Source organism: Aquarana catesbeiana, linkage group LG02, assembly GCF_042186555.1.
Source record: "Aquarana catesbeiana isolate 2022-GZ linkage group LG02, ASM4218655v1, whole genome shotgun sequence".
Taxonomy (NCBI): domain Eukaryota; kingdom Metazoa; phylum Chordata; class Amphibia; order Anura; family Ranidae; genus Aquarana; species Aquarana catesbeiana.
This window is the reverse complement of record NC_133325.1, coordinates 553,669,762-553,692,055: the sequence shown is the minus strand read 5'-3', so window position 1 is coordinate 553,692,055 and position 22,294 is coordinate 553,669,762. Positions and strand designations below refer to the sequence as shown.

Here is a 22,294-nt window from a genome sequence, read left to right as displayed (position 1 = left end):
CGTCCTGCTCACAGTGTTCAGCTAGATCCGTTCCTGTTATCTTCCTACTGACAGGCAGGCTTGTCTGGTTACAGTATATAAAGCTACCTGAAGAAAATTACAGGTGTTCTATTTGATCCTATTAGTACCACGGTCAGGCAGCTAGACTATTTACATTTAGTACAGTGCGTCCTGCTCACAGTGTTCAGCTAGATCCGTTCCTGTTATCTTCCTACTGACAGGCAGGCTTGTCTGGTTACAGTATATAAAGCTACCTGAAGAAAATTACAGGTGTTCTATTTGATCCTATTAGTACCACGGTCAGGCAGCTAGACTATTTACATTTAGTACAGTGCGTCCTGCTCACAGTGTACAGCTAGATCCGTTCCTGTTATCTTCCTACTGACAGGCAGGCTTGTCTGGTTACAGTTAGGCATGTGCATTTCGTTTCGTTCCGAATCGAAATTCGGACGAATTTTTCATTATTCGGAAATTCGGATGCATCCGAATTTCCGAATTACAAAAGTAAAGAATTTAAACGAATCCGAAAAAAAAACGAACGAATTCGAAAACATATTCGAATCAAATTCGAAAACATATTCGAATCGAATTCGAAAACATATTCGACTCGAATTCGAAAACATATTCGAAAACATATTCGAATCGAATTCGAAAACATATTCGAATCTAATTCGAAAACATACTCGAATTCGAAAAAAATAGAAAACGTTTTTCTAAAAAAAAACAATAAATAAGATAGAATATAAAATAATAAAGCAATAGAATATATATATATAAATATATATATATATATATATATATATATATATATATATATATTTTTTTTTTTTTTTTATTCTCTTCTATTGTTTTTTTATGCTTTTCTTTTCTATTATTTTATATTTTATAATAGTCTTTTCAATTCAAATTCAAATTCATTCTATACGAAATTCGAATTTCGGTACATGGCTTCTGAAGTTTGAATTTCGTATAGAATGAATTTGAATTGAAAAGACTATTATAAAATATAAAATAATAGAAAAGAAAAGCATAAAAAAACAATAGAAGAGAATAATAAAAAAAAAAAATTATATATATATATATATATATATATATCATTTTTTTTTTTTTTATTATTCTCTTCTATTGTTTTTTTATGCTTTTCTTTTCCATTATTTTATATTTTATAATAGTCTTTTCAATTCAAATTCATTCTATACGAAATTCAAACTTCAGAAACCATGTACCGAAATTCGAATTTCGTATAGAATGAATTCGAATTGAAAAGACTATTACAGAATATATAATATATATATATATATATATATATATATATATATATATATATATATATATATTATATATTCTGTAATAGTCTTTTCAATTCGAATTCATTCTATACGAAATTCGAATTTCGGTACATGGTTTCTGAAGTTTGAATTTCGTATAGAATGAATTCAAATTTGAATAGAAAAGATAGAAAACAGAATAGAAGAAAATATAATATATATATTATATTTTCTTCTATTCTGTTTTCTATCTTTCCTATTCAAATTCGAATTCATTTTATAAGAAATTCAAATTTCGGAAGATGGATATATATATATATATATATATATATATATATATATATATATATATATATATATATATATATATATGTGTGTGTGTATGTGTATATTATATATATATATATATACTATATATATATATAACCATATATATAGTTTACTTTTTCAAATTCAGTTATTGTTTTTTTCAAATGCGGTAGAATTTTTTCAAATTTTATAGTTTTTTTCGAATGTGGTAGAAATTGTTCAAATTTGACAGTTTTTTTTTGAATGTGGTAGAATTTTTTCGAATTTGATATTTTTTTCGAATGTAGTAAAATTTTTTTTGAATTTGATAGTTTTTTTTGAATGTGGTAGAATTTTTTCGAATTTGACAGTTTTTTTCGAATGTGGTAGAATTTTTTCGAATTTGACAGTTTTTTCGAATGTGGTAGAATTTTTTCGAATTTGATAGTTTTTTCGAATGTGTTAGAATTTTTTCGAATTTTATAGTTTTTTTCGAATGTGGTAGAAATTTTTCGAATTTGACAGTTTTTTTTCGAATGTGGTAGAATATTTTCGAATTTGATATTTTTTTCGAATGTGTTAGAATTTTTTCGAATTTGACAGTTTTTTTCGAATGTGGTAGAATTTTTTCGAATTTGATAGTTTTTTCAAATGTGTTAGAATTTTTTCGAATTTTATAGTTTTTTTCGAATGTGGTAGAAATTTTTCGAATTTGACAGTTTTTTTTCGAATGTGGTAGAATTTTTTCGAATTTGATATTTTTTTCGAATGTAGTAAATTTTTTTTTGAATTTGATAGTTTTTTTTGAATGTGGTAGAATTTTTTCGAATTTGACAGTTTTTTCGAATGTGGTAGAATTTTTTCGAATTTGACAGTTTTTTTCGAATGTGGTAGAATTTTTTCGAATTTGATAGTTTTTTTCGAATTTGTTAGAATTTTTTCGAATTTGATAGTTTTTTCGAATGTGGTAGAATTTTTTCGAATTTGACAGCTTTTTTCGAATTTGTTAGAATTTTTTCGAATTTGATAGTTTTTTCGAATGTGGTAGAATTTTTTCGAATTTGACAGCTTTTTTCGAATGTGTTAGAATTTTTTCGAATTTGATAGTTTTTTTCGAATACGGTCGAATTTTTTCGAATGCGGTCGAATTTTTTCGAATTCGAATACGAAACGAAACAAATTCCGAAAACGAATGTAATGAATGCAACGAATTTAACTAAACGAATTTAGTTAAATAACGAATCGAAACGAAACTAAACTAAACAAATTTTTTCATCCTGCACATGTCTGGTTACAGTATATAAAGCTACCTGAAGAAAATTACAGGTGTTCTATTTGATCCTATTAGTACCACGGTCAGGCAGCTAGACTATTTACATTTAGTACAGTGCGTCCTGCTCACAGTGTTCAGCTAGATCCGTTCCTGTTATCTTCCTACTGACAGGCAGGCTTGTCTGGTTACAGTATATAAAGCTACCTGAAGAAAATTACAGGTGTTCTATTTGATCCTATTAGTACCACGGTCAGGCAGCTAGACTATTTACATTTAGTACAGTGCGTCCTGCTCACAGTGTACAGCTAGATCCGTTCCTGTTATCTTCCTACTGACAGGCAGGCTTGTCTGGTTACAGTATATAAAGCTACCTGAAGAAAATTACAGGTGTTCTATTTGATCCTATTAGTACCACGGTCAGGCAGCTAGACTATTTACATTTAGTACAGTGCGTCCTGCTCACAGTGTTCAGCTAGATCCGTTCCTGTTATCTTCCTACTGACAGGCAGGCTTGTCTGGTTACAGTATATAAAGCTACTTGAAGAAAATTACAGGTGTTCTATCCCAGCTTAGTGCAGCTACAGGCCATTAGTATGTCTGGAAGGCCAAGAAGGAGAGGCAGACAGTCACAAGCCAATAAGAGAGGGCAAGCAGGCTCTGTGTCTAGTGCTGGTCGTGGAGACGGTGCATCCTCATCAGCACGTGGCCATGGGACACGCTTGGCCTTTTTTTCGGCAGCTGGCCGTGTTGAGCCGCAACATGCGGAAGACTTGGTCGAGTGGATGACCAAGCCGTCCTCATCCTCCTCATCCTCTCTCACCCATGCCCAGGGTGCTTTGTCTGGCAAAGCAGCGGCCTCTTCCCTCAGCTCAATGTCATCAGTGACTCCTTCCCTAGCTCCACCATGTCCTCATGAGGATTCCCTCGAACTGTTTGACCACAGTGTTGGGTACATGCTCCAGGAGGATGCCCAGCGTTTGGAAGGCTCTGATGAGGATACTGAGCTCGATGAAGGCAGTAACATGAGCACGGACAGAGGGGGTGCCCAAGAAGGACAGCAATCTGGCAGTCATGCTCCCCCTGCTGCAGCATACTGCCAGGTTTGCTCCAGTGATGAGGAGGGAGGGGATGATGAGGTCACTGACTCAACGTGGGTGCCTGATAGGAGAGAGGAGGAGGAGGAGGAGGAGGAGGAGGAGGCGGTGGCACATCACCAACGAGGCAGGATGCCCTCCAGGGGCCAGCCTAAGGGCAGCACCTTGACTGCATCACACCCCAAAGCTCCACATGTGCAGGGCGCTGCAGTCTCTGCGCGTTATTCAAAAAGTTCTTTGGTGTGGGCCTTTTTTGAGACGAGTGCATCAGATCGCACCGCTGCTATTTGCAACATATGTCTCAAGCGTATCTCGCGTGGCCAAAACATCTCCCGCTTGGGTACCACATGCTTGACCAGACATATGTTGACCTGCCATGCAGTTCGTTGGCAAGCGTATCTAAAAGACCCACACCAAAGAACAAAGAGGATCTCTCCTTGCTCCTCATCAGCTGAGATTTCCAACCCCACTAGACCTTCAGTCCTCTCTGAGACCTGCAGTGAGAGGAATGAAGGTGTAGAATTAGGTGTGTCACAGCCAAGTACTTGTGGGCAATCTGCTTTTGGTACACCGACGTCAGATTGTACCAGGCAAATTTCCCTGCCCCAGCTGCTGCACCGCCGAAAGAAGTTTGCTCCCAGCCATCCACATGCCCAGCGGTTGAATGCTAGCTTGGCAAAATTGCTAGCACTTCAACTGCTGCCTTTTCAGTTGGTAGACTCTGCCCCCTTCCGTGAGTTTGTGGAATGTGCGGTTCCTCAGTGGCAGGTACCCAAACGCCACTTTTTCTCACGGAAGGCGATTCCGGCTCTCTACCGGCATGTGGAAGGCAATGTCCATGCCTCGCTGGACAGGGCGGTCAGCGGTAAGGTGCATATTACCGCTGACTCATGGTCCAGCAGGCATGGACAGGGACGTTACCTAAGTTTCACGGCGCATTGGGTGACTCTGCTGGCAGCTGGGAAGGATGCAGGACAAGGTGCAGTAGTGTTGGAGGTTGTTCCGCCACCACGCCTCCAAAATGCTGATTGTGACACACCTCTCTCTTCCACCCCCTCCTCTTCTTCTTCCTCCATGGCCTCTTCCTCGGAACCAGCGGTGCTCCGTAGGCGTTCAAGGGGCTACGCAAGTACGCAGGCCAAAAGATGCCATGCGGTGCTTGAGCTGGTGTGCTTGGGGGACAGGAGCCACACTGGGGCAGAGGTTTTGTCAGCTCTGCAGGGGCAGGTTCAGAGGTGGTTGACGCCACGCCAACTTAAGGCAGGAATGGTGGTTTGCGACAATGGCACCAACCTCCTCTCTGCCCTCCGACAGGGACAAATGACCCATGTGCCCTGTTTGGCTAACGTCCTTAACTTGGTGGTGCAGCGGTTCTTGGGCAGGTACCCGGGCTTACAGGATGTCCTGAGGCAGGCCAGGAAAGTCTGTGTGCATTTCCGCCGGTCATATAATGCCAGTGCTCGGCTGACGGACCTCCAAAAGGAGTTTAACCTGCCCAAGAACCGCCTAATCTGTGACATGCCCACCAGGTGGAACTCAACGTTGGCCATGCTGCAGCGGCTGCACACGCAGCAGAGGGCCATCAATGAGTACCTGTGCGACTATGGCACCAGGACAGGGTCAGGGGAGCTTGGTTTTTTTTCCCCACGCCAGTGGGCCATGATCAGGGATGCATGCACTGTCCTGTCACCATTCGAGGAGGCCACGAGGATGGTGAGCAGTGACAGTGCATGCATCAGTGACACTGTCCCCCTTGTCCACCTGTTGGAGCACACGCTGCGTGGAATAATGGACAGGGCACTTGAGGCAGAACAGAGGCAGGAAGAGGAGGACTTCCTTAGCTCTCAAGGCCCCCTTTATCCAGACAGTGTTCCTGCGTGCCCGCCGATCACACAGGAAGAGGACGAGGAGGAAGAGGAGGAGGAGGAAGATTGTGTCAGTATGGAGGTGGAGCCTGGCACTCAGCATCAGCAGCAGTCTTTAAGGGATCAGTCCCAAGAAACACATGGACTTGTACGTGGCTGGGAGGAGGTGGCTGCGGACCATGTCGTTCTTAGTGACCCAGAGGACTCCGGACCGAATGCCTCAGCAAACCTACGCTGCATGGCCTCCCTGATCCTGCAAAGCCTGCGTAAGGATCCTCGTATTCGTGGTATCAAGGAGAAGGACCAATACTGGCTGGCAACCCTCCTTGATCCACGTTACAAGGGTAAGGTTGCGGACCTTATCTTGCCATCGCAGAGGGAGCAGAGGATGAAACATCTTCGGGAGGCCTTGCAGAAAGGTCTGTGCAACGCGTTCCCAGAGACTGGGAGGTTACAAACTCCTGTTTCTGGACAACGTGTTGCTGAGGCTTCGGTCAGTCAAAGAAGGAGCGGTGGAGAAGGTGGCCGTCTGACCGATGCGTTCAGACAATTTTTTGGTCCGCAGCCCCAAGGTATGATCGGTTCCAGCAACCATCGCCAGCGTCTGTTTTACATGGTGCAGGAATACCTAGGGGCAAGATCAGACTTGGACACCTTTCCCACCGAAAATCCTCTGGGTTACTGGGTCTTGAGGATGGATCACTGGCCAGAGCTTGCACAGTATGCAATTGAGCTACTGGCCTGTCCTGCATCCAGCGTTCTTTCGGAACGCACATTCAGTGCTGCTGGAGGCGTGGTAACCGATCACAGGGTGCGTCTGTCCACCGACTCGGTCGATCGGCTGACCTTCATAAAAATGAATGAGTCTTGGATCACCACCAGCTACCAAGCACCTGATGCTGATGTAACCGAATAATTTTTTTTGAAATCTCAGATCCCTTCAAAGACTGCCTATGCTGATGCTGAGTGACTATCCCTGAGTAATTATCCTCTTCCTCCTCAATCATCACGCTGATAGCTTGTAAGAACATTTTTGGTTCTGGGCGCCACCACCAGTGCCTAAGGCACAATTTTTCAGCCCCTGTTTAACAGGGGCGTGTAATTACAATTTTTGATGTAATACTTTGCAGCAGGGCTCGTTCCTGCATTCCAACTAGAGTGTCTGTGAGGGGTTGCAGTGTTGTGGCACCAGCACCAGTGCCTAAGGCCCAATTTTTCTGCCCCTGTCTAACAGGGGCGTGTAATTACAATTTTTGATGCAATACTTTGCAGCAGGGCTCGTTCCTGCGTTCCAACTAGAGTGTCTGTGAGGGGTTGCAGTGTTGTGGCACCAGCACCAGTGCCTAAGGCCCAATTTTTCTGCCCCTGTCTAACAGGGGCGTGTAATTACAATTTTTGATGCAATACTTTGCAGCAGGGCTCGTTCCTGCGTTCCAACTAGAGTGTCTGTGAGGGGTTGCAGTGTTGTGGCACCAGCACCAGTGCCTAAGGCCCAATTTTTCTGTCCCTGTCTAACAGGGGCGTGTAATTACAATTTTTGATGCAATACTTTGCAGCAGGGCTCGTTCCTGCGTTCCAACTAGAGTGTCTGTGAGGGGTTGCAGTGTTGTGGCACCAGCACCAGTGCCTAAGGCCTAATTTTTCAGCTCGTGTTCAACAGGGGCATGTAATTACAATTCTTGATCTAATATTTCACAGCAGGGCCCTGTGAGGGCTTACAGTGTTGTGGCCACAGCAACACCTAAGGCCCAAATTTCTGCTGAGTATATAGGGCAGGACCCTACTTTCAAACATCTAACTTACAAACGACTCCTACTTGCAAACGGAAGGAGACAACAGGAAGTGAGATGAAATCTACCCCTAGGAAGGGAAATTCTTTCCTGTAAGAGTTAATATGGGAAAACAATTTCTCCTTTCCACTGATGCTTTCCAATCCTTGTTCCACAAAAAAACCCAAATTTTCAAAAAACATTTTTCATTGGGACAAAAAAGTGAGGTGAAATCTTCTGAAGAGGAGGAAAGACAGCAAAACAAATGTCACAGGGGTGATAACCCTTCCCTATGTTTTCCAAAAAGCTTAGAAAAGATTTTTTGGCTGGAGCTAAACACGTTAAAAATGTTCAAAATTACAAACAGATTCTACTTAACAACAAACCTACAGTCCCTGTCTTGTTTGCACCGCCTGTATACTGCTGTTCAGAGTATATAGGGCCTGGTGGCCCCACACCTTTCCTTATTTTAATTTGGGTGCGGGGTTCCCCTTAATATCCATACAAGACCCAAAGGGCCTGGTAATGGACTGGGGGGTACCCATGCCGTTTGTCTCACTGATTTTCATCCATATTGCCATGACCCGACATGACATTAAACCCGCAAGCAGTTTTAAATGAGATTTTTTCCTTTAAAAATGACATTTGGTGCAGGGACTGTTCTAAACATGGGAAACACGCGTCACTTTACAGGCATACTATAGACACCCCCCAGGTACGATATTTAAAGGAATATTTCACTTTTTTTTTTTTTACTTTAAGCATCATTAAAATCACTGCTCCCGAAAAAACGGCCGTTTTTAAAAGTTTTTTTTGCATTGATACATGTCCCCTGGGGTAGGACCCGGGTCCCCAAACCCTTTTTAGGACAATACCATGCAAATTAGCCTTTAAAATGAGCACTTTTGATTTCGAACGTTCGAGTCCCATAGACGTCAATGGGGTTCTAACGTTCGTGCGAACTTTCGGTCCGTTCGCGGGTTCTGGTGCGAACCGAACCGGGGGGTGTTCGGCTCATCCCTAGAGATGAGATCTCCTAGGTTTGTTGGAGTCGGTTTTCCATACATTTAAATTTGTGTAGTCACCTGGTTGGATGATATAGTCCATTTCTCTGTCATTTTGTTCTTCTTGGACTCCCATGGCAAATGTTTATTGGAATTCCTAGGAAGAAACAATTAAGGTGAAAATAAATATGTGTAAGGCAGACCACAGAGGAATCTCACACATACAGTACATACTATATATTCTGTACAGTAGAAAAAAATGCCAATTCAATACACTGGAGGGATAAATTGTTAGAATTCAACATGTGCAAAGAAGATTTTCATAAAGCAGCTTGAAATGCTGGTTAATAAGATCTCTGCCGGCTAGGGCAGCAGCTAAGTAGTTAACCTGTTTCCTGCACTTTCTACTGAGCTCTGACTCTCTCCCCTGCTGATAATAAAGGGGGCTCTGCTCAGACAGTCTACACGGGTGAGATGAGAGAGAGCAAAAAGACCCCATGTGCACCAGGCAGGTTGGGCCTGCCCACAAGCTACCCACATTGAGTTGGTAAACAGCCTGAATGATCACTTATGGAGTTTTGTAGCCATAACCATATTTAAATTTGAATATTTTTGGCCTGTAACATGTTGTAGTCCTAAATTTCTGTTGCTGGAGGTGGAAGAGTTACAGTATTTAGCTGGGGAACAATAAGGAGAGTAGGGCCCAAATCCAGTGATGGATGGGATGGTGAAAGAGAGACAAGAGGGGTGAGTGTCTGAATCAGCAGAAGCAAGAGAAGAGTGAACTGGTGTCTTCTTTGTGCCTTCAACACACAGGAATTTAGAACACTCTAAGCAAATCAACATGTGGCTTGAAAATATAAATGTATAACTTACTAACTAAATAGATAAATAAAAATGTTGTACCATGAGTTGCAAGCACCTTAAAGTGGTAAACCTCTAAAACTAAAAATGAACAAAGCATAGCCCTCCATAGTGTGTACAAACCTCAATCCATGCACCTATTATGGTTCCCATCTGCCTGAGTTACTTGTGACAAGTAATGCTATCACCACAGAATCCCAGGGGATGGAACACAGAGGGTGATTGAAAGCCTTCGCTGTGCATGTTTCCCTAAGATTGTGTAGAGGGGGTGTGTCCATTTCCTCCACTTAGGTCCCAGATTACAATGAGCTTTCCTCTCTTTGCTGTGCATTGTGACATCAGATTCCCGCCCCCTGCCTTCTGGACCTTAAAGATGCTGTGTAAAACGTGTGCTTTAAGAGGCTGTAAATGAGAGAAGACTGCAGATAAACAGGAACAATTTATGGAGGAAAATTTGTTTAATCATCTGAGGTTAGTCTTCACTGGGTATTTGTAAGGATTTACAACCACATTTAATCTGATATGTTCTTATGTGTCCAAACACCCATGATCCCTGAACAGAGGTGTATTTTTTTATTCCTAGAAACAGTGAACAGCTTTCTGATCTCTGAGTAAAGTCCCCACATCTGCTTTCCACCCCTCCTTACTACTGGGCAATCTCTGTAAATGATGGTGTCACTAGGGAATAGTGAGACATTGTAGGTAGAAGAAGAGAATAGACTATGGCTAGCAATCAGAAAGCTGGTCTCTGCACACTGTTTTTTGGTGATCAAGGGGTTACATAGTTACATAGAACTAACAACAACAACAAAAAACAAGACTCTGCATCAAGCCACCTGGAGGTGTCTTTTACAGTAGTTTATTTATACCAGTCACAGGTCTAGTTAGTACAAACCAGAGGGAAAATGTATTTATTTTATTTATTTCAGGTACTTATATAGCGCCGTCAATTTACGCAGCGCTTTACATATACATTGTACATTCACATCAGTCCCTACCCTCAAGGAGCTTACAATCTAAGGTCTCTAACTCACATTCATACATACTAGGGACAATTTAGACAGGATCCAATTAACCTACCAGCATGTCTTTGGAGTGTGGGAGGAAACCGGAGTACCCGGAGGAAACCCACGCAGGCACAGGGAGAACATGCAAACTCCAGGCAGGTAGTGTCGTGGTTGGGATTCGAACCAGCGACCCTTCTTACTGCTAGGCGAGAGTGCTACCACTACACCACTGTGCCGCCCTATTGCATTATTTAAATACAACAGAGCCTCTATGTGCTGTAAGACGCATGAGCATACCATCCCTTACTGGTAACCTCTTCAGTGTTCTGCTAGAGCAATGGTTCTCAACCTCTCTAGTGCCGTGACCCCTTGATAAAATTTTACAAGTTGTGAGGACCCCCAACAGTAAAATTATGTTCGTGGCGTGGGTTGTCAGCGCCCAAGGCAAGACAAGTAATTTGTGCCCCTAACCCACGGATATCTAGTGCTCCCCATGTCCCTTCCACTCGTACAGTATTAAAACCCCTTATGGTACATTTTAGGATGTACCACTCTCTCTTTGTTCTCCTTTCTTTCCCTTTCATCTCTCTGTATCCTAATTTCTTGTTTTTTTTTTCCCCCATCCATCTCTCTAGATGACTTTCTTGTTCTTCTTTCTCTTATTCTTTTATTCTTTCTCTCCCTTTTTCTTTGTTCCTCCCCCTCTTTCCTCTCTCTTCCATGTATTCTCTATTTTTATTCCTTCTCTTACTCCTTGGTGGGGGTAATGGGATGAGTAGCAGTGCTGGGGGAGTTCTGATCAACTTAGGTGCTCTTGATCAGGGTCATCTGCTGATCTGAGAACTGTAGTGGGGACTTTTAATGGCAACTATAATCCCAGGTAGTGTTACTTACTGTCTCTGACTTTGTGGTGTCTCGTAGCAGTACCACCTATGTCGAAATCAAGAGATGGGGTCTCCTCAAGCCCCTCCCACTTCACATTCCTGACCACATGTCAGCTGACCTTAAATCTCTGCCCCCCAGCCATGCCGTGAACTGAATAGGCTGCAAAGAGGCTGAGTGGGTGGCCGCGGGCTCCAGGGACAGCCCAGCTGGGTGGCCGCAAAAAGGCTGGGAGAGTGGTGCAGGCTTTAGGAACATCTCGTTTGTCCTCTTGGCATGCACTTTCTGTTGCAACAATCTTTCTGTGCCCTACAGCATTGGGGGCAGTGAGGTTAAATCCTGCCTATACAATTAGCCATGATAAGTCCCTTCTTTGAAACACTGTACGCTACACTCCTAGGATGTATGCATTTTATGGTATGAAGGAAATCTATTCCTTTCTAATCAGTGGGGTATTTAATTTGGTTTCAGTGATGGGCCACATTATGTTTGGCTCCAAATAATAAAATTGTAACACCTTGGTAACTTATCCTTCACATGGTTGCCACACAGTAATGCACATTTTAAATAGTACCCCAATGCACTGCTACAGTAGTGGGCAATGCCATGTACCACAAAGCACTTGCCATGCATTGTGGTGCGCTGTGTTAAAAAAAAAAAGGGTGTGCAAGTGATTTTTGTGTGTTAACTCATTCAAAATAAATAAGCTGCCTTAACACAATGCACATTAATGTTTAACACAACACACAGTAACTGAACTGAACGCACTACAATGTTATGTTGTTAAGCAGGCCAAAAATAATTGAGCATTGAGGGGGTAGGTGATGTTACTGGATGCATGGAGTGGGAATCACATTTACTTTTTAATCTCTTAGCACTCTTGCCTACTGAATACCTATTAGTGGCAATAGTAGGAACCAGCCGAATATTGATCCATGTGCAGCCTCTGCAGTTCAACAGAAGTTGATCTACCAACTGACTTCTGTTCAACAGATCTGTTGGAAAAAAGCCACTCAATCAACGTCTGCCGTGCTGATCTGTGTATTCTAACAGTAAGGGGAGTCTTCTAGCTGTCCGAATACAATAGCGCAGCAGGAAGGATTCCCCCAATCTGGTTTATGATCTGGATTTTTTTGTAGTTTTTATATTATGTTTGTATTAGGTTAATTATGAATTTTGGGTAATGCTAGAGAAAGTGGTATAATATTTACATTTTGGTAATTTGATTTTCTGTTATTTTTCAATCTGTGTTACATATTCTATGTAGTATTTTAAAAAGGATGATACTGTATGGTTTTTAAAGAGTATAGCATTCATTTAATTTTGTTATTAATTGCTGTTATTGGAAATTTGATTGTTATTGTGTCATGTTTGCATTTGTTGTTGTGATTTTGTGTTATCTTCATTGAATATAATTGTATCTTGATAATTTCCCTTTGGCATTATTAAAGAATTCTGAATCCACCTCAAATGTGTGGGTGGTGGAAACAGTTCATTTTTTTTTCATTCAGCCCGCTGGCTGACCAAAAAAGGAAACAATGGACAACCAGCTTTACTTGCATGTGAACTGGGGGGGGGGGACTCTGTGTGGTTGGAAGACATTTTGGAAGACACATTTACCAGCTTATTTAATTATTTACCCCAATTATTTCTTCATCTGAAAGTAGGTGCTCTTAGGAGGCAATAAGAATAAAGTACAAGGCACTGTATAGAAATCTATTCATACTATTCACAAATGTTTCTGTAAAGGTTCTAATACTTGTACAAAACCACTTGAGATTTGGCTTTGTATTCACATTTTGCGGTACAAATTAGTACAACACTATGGCATCTGAAATCCTCAGCATAGACTATGTAGAATCATTGGTGTATGGTAGTAACTCCCCTCTGAACATTGGCTTGGGTTATGACCAGAGCAATAAGAAACAGGTTATGGAGGGTGGGCCAAAAAGAATCACAAAGCCCTTCACTGAACCAGCAGAGTTTTAGAACAAAAACATTTCTCACTTCCATGTCTCCTCTTTTTGTGGATACTAGAAAGAATAATGAAAATCATTTTTTATACTGTACTTCCAGACCTGCTTGTTCATAGCACTATCCAGCAATGTGGGTTAAGCCCCTTGTTTTTGTGTGATAGAGGTAAAACATGTGGATAACTTCTGTTTTAAGAATGATCCACTATGCTTCACATTGGATTATTGAAGGACTTTTTGTTTTCTTGTGGCTCACTTCAACTTAAAGTGATATTAAAGCCTTGTTTTTTTTAAAAATAACAAACATGTTATACTTATCTGCTCTGAACAATGGTTTTGCACAAAGCAGCCCGGATCAAGCAGGTGCGTTCCGACCCGCGGCTCCTTGTGTCTATTCACTCATGGAGCCGCGGCTTGGCCCCAGCCCTCTGTCTACTTATTGGCTCACTGGCTTTGATTGAAAGCAGTGGGAGCCAATGGCTGCCGCTGCTGCCAAAAGCCAATCAGGAGTGCAAGTCCTCTAAGAGGCAAGGCTCTTCTGGACATCGTTGGATCGAGAGGGGGCTCAGGCAAGTATTGGGGGGGCTGCTGCACACATAACGTTTTTTTACCCTTTACAACCACTTTAACCAGTTGGACTGTACTTATTGTTTCCTAAGCCCAACTCTATAGAAGCCATTGTTTCCATGCACTTCAGTGATGATGACCAACAAACCTGAAACAGCTTTATACAATTTAGAATGAAAGATATGGATCTATGCTGAAAAGGAGTGTTTCTTAATGAACAGTGGGCCCAGGGGTATAAAAGAATGATTTACCTGGCTTCATTTACTATCCAAAAATGAGGAATAAGCCCTCTGAATTTTGGGATAATTGGGTGAAACCTCAGAGCTCCGACCCTTATCTAAAAGGCTGCATTCTACTGTACATGGTACGCTGTTATAACTAAAATGCACAAAGGTATAAGGATATGATCTCATTCATGTTACAAGCTTTCAGTATTTGCTCAATACTAGGATCAGAATGTATTTGGAGTACAGCCTGGGGAAATACACTTATCACAGGAATTTCACTTTTGGTTATCAGTCATCTTGTTCTTGTAAATACTTTTGGAGGGCTTGTTGACGGGAAGTGTACCGTTTATCATAGATCAACAATCCCTGTTCCAGCTAAATGAAGACACAATATATGGATAGTCTGGGCCCATATGAAACTGTTGTACCATAAGGGCAGCATTACGTAGACCTAAACCACAGCCAATGCCTTATTAATTGTATAACCTTAATATGTCAAATTGTAACTTAATATGTCTTGCTATATTCAGTTCATATGAAATGTAAAAGGCCATGATGAATAATCAGAAGCAGTCATTGATTTGAATGCAAAAATTAAATAAGACCTAGAGAAGCCTCAATCATCTAAAGACTGAGAGTGCGCAAGTCTTATCAGCTCACTTATTAATGCTGAAGAAGTAAGTTAAAACAGGTATGTAAACCCTAGAGCTGGCCATATACTAATAGAATTTCTTTCAAAATTTAAGAAAGTTTCTTCAATTATCTAATGATTAGTGGGTCCAAAGTGATGGTGTTTCATTGAACCGTAGTGATAAGATAATTTGAAGGAACAGGACTGAAATTAATTTTGCAAACTAACAAAATTGTTTGTATGTAGTTTTCATTCAGGAAAGTCCATTAATTCCAAAATCAAATCGAATGGAAAAAGCAGACATTTTAAAGTACTTTCGAACTACATGCATCATCAAACGTACTGAGATTTTTTGTACAAATGTTTGTTCAAACAGCTACTAGTGTATAGATAGCTTAAAGGGTTCATTAACCCATATGTATAAAACCATGCCAGCCCCTCAATTGGAGCCTGGCATAGCACAATATGTCATTTGTTTTACAAAACGAGTGTTGTAAATACCTAATTTGAGTTGTCTTCAGGCCGGTGACATGACTCCCGGCTGCTTTCCAGCTCTGATGGATGGCTTCTGAGGGAGGGGCCATGATCTCCCTCTGACGTCAGCCGGGGATATCACGTGACTGCTCGTCTCCTCCATGGAAGCCCTGTCTCGGCGCTGTAAAGCAGCCGCGAGTCATGTGACCGGCCTGAAGACAGCTCAAATTAGGTATTTACACTGCTCATTTTGTAAATAGTGACATAGTGTGGGGGGGGGCAGGCCGGAGACAGACACAGAGGCAGATGACAGGGAGGAAGGAGGGGGAAAAAGGAGAGCAGAGTGGACAGCGTATGACGGAGAGACGCACTTTGACAACGGTGATCAGGGCGGAGCTACCCTGGTTAATGGTCTATTTAGAGAGGGGATATAGGAAGTGCAATGTTCAGAGTTTTTTCTTTTACAGTTTAGAGGGGGGCAGATTACACAGCACAAGCGCTGGGACCAGAATCTATATATTTTTTTTTTTTTTTGGGGATAACAAATACTTTAAGGTCAGTCATACAGGTTATTGCTAAGGCATCAGTATAGATTTCCCCGTCTATGCTAAACAGTGTAGATGGTTGACTGCCGAGAATGCCTGCACAGCTTCTTCAATATTTTAATTTGAAGTTTGTCGAGCTAAGTGGTGCTAAACAGGCCACACCACCATTTTGAATTTTGGCCAATTCAGCAGGAATGAAAATTTGAGCCATGTATGACTAGCATAATAGTAAAAACTTCTATGGTTTGCTCTCTTTGGGTTTGTTAAAATATAAAAATTGAAAGCATTTTGTTATATGCGTTTAAGTGCAAATAAAAATACCTATTGATCATTTCCAAAGTCCAAAGCTGTTCTGTGTCCTGTGCTCACTTCCTATGTTATCTGAAGGAGTCCTCCTAGCTTTTATCTTGCACTGCAGGCATTCAGTAATCAATACCAGCCAACTGGCCACGGCTGACACAAAGTCTTGCAATTTCAGTCCAAAAAAAACAAACCACATGCTGTTATTCCACAACAGGTTTTTGTTTTTTGCAGATTATTTAACACTCTTGTTGCCAGACCAATTTGTTGTTAAAATCTGCATATTAGCTATAGAATAAAAAAAAGTTTCAGTTGTAATTTTTTGTTTTGCTCAAAATTTGTGCAACTGTTTATCATATCTATATTTTTAGTGGCCTGTGAGCCATGCTGAAGCCCTATATACAGTATCTTGTTTTGGGCTGTCGTGTGCAACCTGGTGAAAACAAGAAGTTTTGAACGGAAAACTATATTTCTAGTAAAAATACACATTTTCTGGAAAAGTGGTTAGCCAGTTATAAAGCCAGCCAGATATCTTTTACATTATATCACAGAGTCTGCTAATGGAATCTTAAACAAACATAGGCTTGTTTTAACTCTTAGCCATAACCTTTGGTACACGTTATTGGTCCAAAAGGGATAAAGGGATGATGAATTGAGAAATGTGGATTTTTAAAATTTTACCCTAAAACTTTTTTTTATAAACATTTGCTGTACAAACATCACAACATTCACACAACAGGGCAATTCCGGCGCCTCCAGCACTGACTGTATGTGATGGCAAGGGGTGCTGGGGTGTGCTGCAGGGTCTATCGATGCTCGCTTCTGGGGGATCTATTCTAGCTGGAGGGGATTTATTTTTGCAGGGGGGGTCTATTGTTGCTGGTGGGGGGCCTATTGTTGCTGGAGGTGGGTCGTATGTTGCTGGGGGGGTCAGTTGTTGCTGGGAGAGATATACTGTTGAGGGAGGGGGTCTATTGTTGCTGACTGCTGGAGATCCATTTTACTGCTTTTCCTGTTATTACCAAATTCCATACAAATTACTTAGCACCACAAAATGATACTTGGTTACTTGGTTCTAGACCTGTGCATGATGAAAAAATTTGTTTTGTTTTGTATAGATTTGTTAATCTAGTTATTTTGTTTAGTTAAATTTGGTTAATTCATTCAATTCATATTCGATATTAGTATTTGGTATTCGTATTCTGAGTCCATTTTATGTATTTTATCAATATTTTACCAATATTTTTACATTTCAAATCGATAAATCATGATTATTTTTGATTCGAATGCTGCAGCCAAAATGTTTACATTTAAAAAGTGCCTTTTGATGACTCTTTAAATCATCTTTGGCTTAACTAAAACAGCATTTTTTCAAAATGGTACTCTAAGAAAAGAATTGCACATTTCTACTTGATTCTGTATTGTCTAAAAAGGCCAGTACTGGGAGATGGGTAAGGGATGGAACCAAGGATTGGTGCTCAGAGGTGGCTAGGGGCGGAGAAGTGGGGTGACTCGGAAAGGGGGGAGTTCCTGTACCTATTATTGGAGAAAAAAGCCCTGCACATAACCATCACAAATAATCCCAGTAATGTGTCTGATAGGTTTAGTATTATCCTTTAGGAACAAAAGTCTGTGAGGCAGAAAAATCCAAGTCGATTGAAAAAAAAAAAAAAAAAAAAAAAACTTTCTTCTAAATGAGTGAGCCAGGGTTACCTGCTGCAATATATGACCAGTTGAAGACACACTGAAATTAAGATTTTTCCAGTAAAGACTGACCTTGTTACTGCCGATTGCAATGTCTGCTTTTCACTATGTAACCTCCGATTATGCTCTTTTATGATAAGCTCATTATAAATTACTCAGGTTTGTCTCACCTTTACTATCCCTTTGCATTGGTTTTCATATCACCATGAACCCCTTAGCATGGGTACGTATATGTATGTAATCCCTAGTTAATAAAAAATACAAGGGAGTTACAGTCCAGAGAGCATCTGTTGCCTGGTATGGATTGGGGGGGGACCCCATGCTGTTTTTTTTTCTGACTTTTCTATTGCCATCATTATTTTTTTTACATTTCAGCTCTCAGCAGAGAAGCCCACTAACAGTTGATGAGTCATCGGTTGTTAAGGATGCGTTGGCCGGCCTACCAGCTTGCTCCTCAACAACCAGCTATTCTCTGAACAATAGAATGAGAATCTGTGGATAATTTTTCAACTGATCCGAATTCGAAACATTCTGAAAATTTGGAATTCGTTAGAAAACTAATAAAGGGAACAAATTTCAACAAAATTTGTTACCGTTTCATTCGGAGATTCTGATACACCTGACTCTCCGAATAACCAAAAATGTATTCGAATTTACATTCGGACCGAAACAAATTGCACATGTCTATCTTAAGTTTAAGCTGAACTCCAGGCACACAAATTCTCATTTAAATATATTCATTAAAAAGGATTAAATCCATTTTTTTGTGCCCTTGCAAACCCAGCTTTCACCTTGTAAGAGTAACAGTGACATCATCAGCCTGTGCAGAAATCAGGAGTTGTGGGTGGGACCTAGCACGGCTCACCCAGTACAGACTCTCTGCACAAAACCACGAGGAGGACAGGGGGTGGATGCAAGACCAGTTTCATGCTGAATTACTGCACTGATTTGAAAGAAATACACAAAGAACGTCAAGATTTAAGTAAGAATATACACGCCTCCTGTATTTAGAGAAGAAGATTTGCTTAACGTGAAGTTCAGCTACAAAAAAAAAAATAACATGATCCTACACAAATAACCGTCAAATATACAAAAAATTTAAACAAAAAAAACACATAAACAAAGAACACTAAGGAAATAAACGACACTACCTAAATACTCCTCATACTCCCTTCCCCTATCCCCACACTCACCAAAAAACATTCTTTAAAAGAAAAAAGTATTTATATACAAACCCCCACTGACCTCTGTAGCTACATGTACTGTGGAGATTTTCATCCCCAAAGTTCACTGTCCTGCCCGACCCCAGAGTTCCTGCTCTGTGTTTACAATATAGATGATTGTCACTGCTGGGAGAGGGAAGCAGTGTGGGCTGAGCGCGTCACGGAAATTGAGGATGTGTTTGTCATCAGGGCAGAAAAACACAGACAGTAAAAAATAGTTACAAAGGAGTTTCTGACCTGACAAGAAATGAGGGGGAATATATCCTAAAGGTACACGTACAGCAATAATACATCAGAGCCTCTAACCCTTAATAGGGATGAGCTTGGGGGGGCCCCATGCCATTTAAAAAAAAAAAAAATTATGGTGTAATTCCCCTTAAAATCCATACCAGACTTGAAGGGCCGGTATAGATTTTGGGGGGGACCCACGCTGTTTTTTTTTTTTTTTTTACATTTTGGCATGGTGTTCCCCTTAATATGCATACTAGAACTGAAGGGCCTATTATGGACGAAGGGGGGAACCCACACCGATTTTTTAATAGATTTTTATCTATATTGCCGGGATCCGGCAATACATTACAGCCGCAAGCAATTTTAAATGGCATTTTGTCCTTTAGAAATGTAATTTTGCTGCGGCACAGTAAAAGACATGAGAATAGATGCGCCACTTTTCAGGCAGACTAAGGACTCTTGCACACTGCAGCTTGAAAATGCTCAGTACAGTTTATTTTTTTACTAAGCTAAAATACAGCCCATTAATTGTAATGTGCCTATGCACACAGGCGTGTAAACAAGTGCTGTGTATTCTTTAGCAAAAAAAAAAAAAAATAAAATAGAAAAATCTGCATTTTAGGTCAGTGATTTACGCCTCATGGACAGATTTGTCCATTGACATTGTCAATCCGAGAACAAGTTTCCGCGCATGCGTGAAAATGTGCGCAAATTTGCGCGAGAACTTGGCAAACACATATAAAATACGTTCAAAAAAAATCTGAAAAAGTAGATGCCTAAACAGGAGTATCGTGTGCAATAGGCCTAAGGGGACCCCCCAGGCACGATATTTAAAGGAATATTTCATTTTTATTGTTTCACTTTTCACTTTAAGCAAGTCTGTTTTAAAAACTTTTTTTTGCATTACCCGGGTCCCCAAACACTTTTTATGGCAATAACTTGCATATAAGCCTTTAAAATGAACACTTGATTTTTCACGTTCGTGTCCCATAAACTTTAACGGTGTTCGCACAAATGTTTTGTCTGTTCACATGTTCTGGTGCGAACCGCACCGAAGGGCATTCGGCTCATCCCTAACCCTCAATCCAAAACTTAAAAGGTTTAGATGCAGTTGGTCAATTAAGGGTGCACTTCCAAAGTTATTTGCCAAACACCATTTGTTTACACAACAATTTCACCCCCCCAATAGCATATTCATATTATATTGATAGAGCAGATTATAGCCCACCCAAAAAAGTAAAAACAGGAGGTTAATTTTACCAACTTTCCAGATCATCCCACGTTGGCCCTGATGAAGCAACTTGAACTGTGAAACACGTCAGCATTTATTTAGCGGGATACAAACTTGCTCTGCATTTGTTTGAATTTATGGAAGTTGCTATGAAATTATGTGTATGAATTTTATTGAATGGTAATGTTTATCCACCAATTTGTAATGTCATTCAGTGCCGGTTCACACCAGTGTGTAGTGCGAGATCTCATATGATTCACACCGCACTGCAGTGCAAATCACATGCGATGTCCTTGCAATGCGATTTCAGCCATACAGATAGTATGGCTGGATTCGCATCATATTCGGACCAAACTCGCACAGGACCCTTTTTTTGGGCTGCACCAGATTCGGTTTGCATGGGTGTCAGTTTGCAGTGTGATGTGCGAGCTGAAATGGTGTCATTGTATTACCACTCCCCGCAGTTCGCATATGGCAGTGTGAACTGCCTTGCGAGTCAGGTTCGATGCAGGAATCCGCAGTGGTTCCCGCATTGCACAAGTGTGAACTGGCACTCAATCAATGTACTGTTGTATCCATCACACTTGTTTTGTTAGTATGGTGCCTTAAAAGAAAGAAAAGAAAGAGATTTTATATATATATATATATATATATATATGTGTGTATATATATATATATATATATATATATATATATATATATATATATATATATATATATATATATAAATTTTATTTTTTCTTCCTTTTCTTTTTTGACATTTTCAGTTATTTGGATGTGGCACTGTACGCTCATTCCCTGAGATGTGGCTAAATTATATTTCTAAGAAGGTTAATCTGTGTTATTATTAGGAGTAAGAAAGGGACCTCGCTCTCTTCCTTATTACCTCAATAGGTCCAGGACAATATATTCAGTTCATTGTAATATTTATTTACTGATATGTATACTATTAATGTGGACCTGAACTCAAAAAGTGAATATTTGCTATGTTTTAGGGAACCTCTAGAAATGTCAATTGTGCCTAAGCAGTACATTGAAAGATGTACGTTTTCTGGAACTTCTCCTAAAAATAGCATCTTCCTTCCTGGTATGTGATTGTGCCTAGGCACTCCTGTGGCTACAGCCTCATAGCTGTATATCTGCGCTGCTGGGCTGGATCTAGACTGCTTGATCGGGGGGCGGGTGTAGTAAGGTGTGGGCATACTGTCATCACACCTTTGTATTATCCTTTGTACCTACCTCTCTTTGTTATTCTGTCTATCCAGAGTCTATCCTTGCTGGCAGTGGCTGTGTGTGAGTCATTGACAGTCTGTCACACAGTGTGAAAGAGATCCAGAGAACCAGTATTCCTTGTTCATTTGGTGCATTTCTGTACCACGACTCACGACCCAGAAGAGACATCTGATGTTACTTCTGGTTAGTGCAGAGGTGGTGCAGGAATGAACAGGAACAGCTAGTTCCCTGTGTCTCTATGTTGCTGCAATGAAAAGCATATTTGGGGCCATTCACCCACACATGCATGGATTTTACTTTGGAAGCAGTGGCTATGGAACTGCCTGCACAGGGATGCATGGAAAACCTGTACATCCCAATGTAGGTATACACAGCCTTCACATGGGGCACAGATGCATACACCCTGTGGGAACGAGATCTTAGGCCAACGTTTCTCAACCTTTCAGTTATGGCACCTTTTAAAAATATGCAAAATCACAACGCACCTCAGTGCCAAACTGTATTCATTGGACTCTGACATCTGCATTGGGTGATACTGTCATCCTCTCCTTGCCTCTTGAGGGAACCCCTCTTTTCAACAGTCCCCCTGTTACATTAGAGCCAACTTCCTTCACATCAGAGTTCCTCCCATGGCGTCCACT

At 40.8% G+C, this 22,294-nt stretch overlaps 1 protein-coding gene across 2 annotated transcripts in view; it reads right to left on the bottom strand.

The window, feature by feature from the left end:
* INAVA (innate immunity activator) overlaps positions 1–22,294 on the bottom strand; it is a 65,768-nt gene that overhangs the window by 21,271 nt on the left and 22,203 nt on the right. For both annotated transcript variants that reach the window (XM_073615963.1, XM_073615962.1), the window contains exon 2: positions 8,643–8,718. In XM_073615963.1, coding sequence (XP_073472064.1) covers positions 8,643–8,697 — 55 coding nt within the window. In that variant the 5' untranslated portion in view covers positions 8,698–8,718. The remainder of the gene's footprint in view (positions 1–8,642; positions 8,719–22,294) is intronic.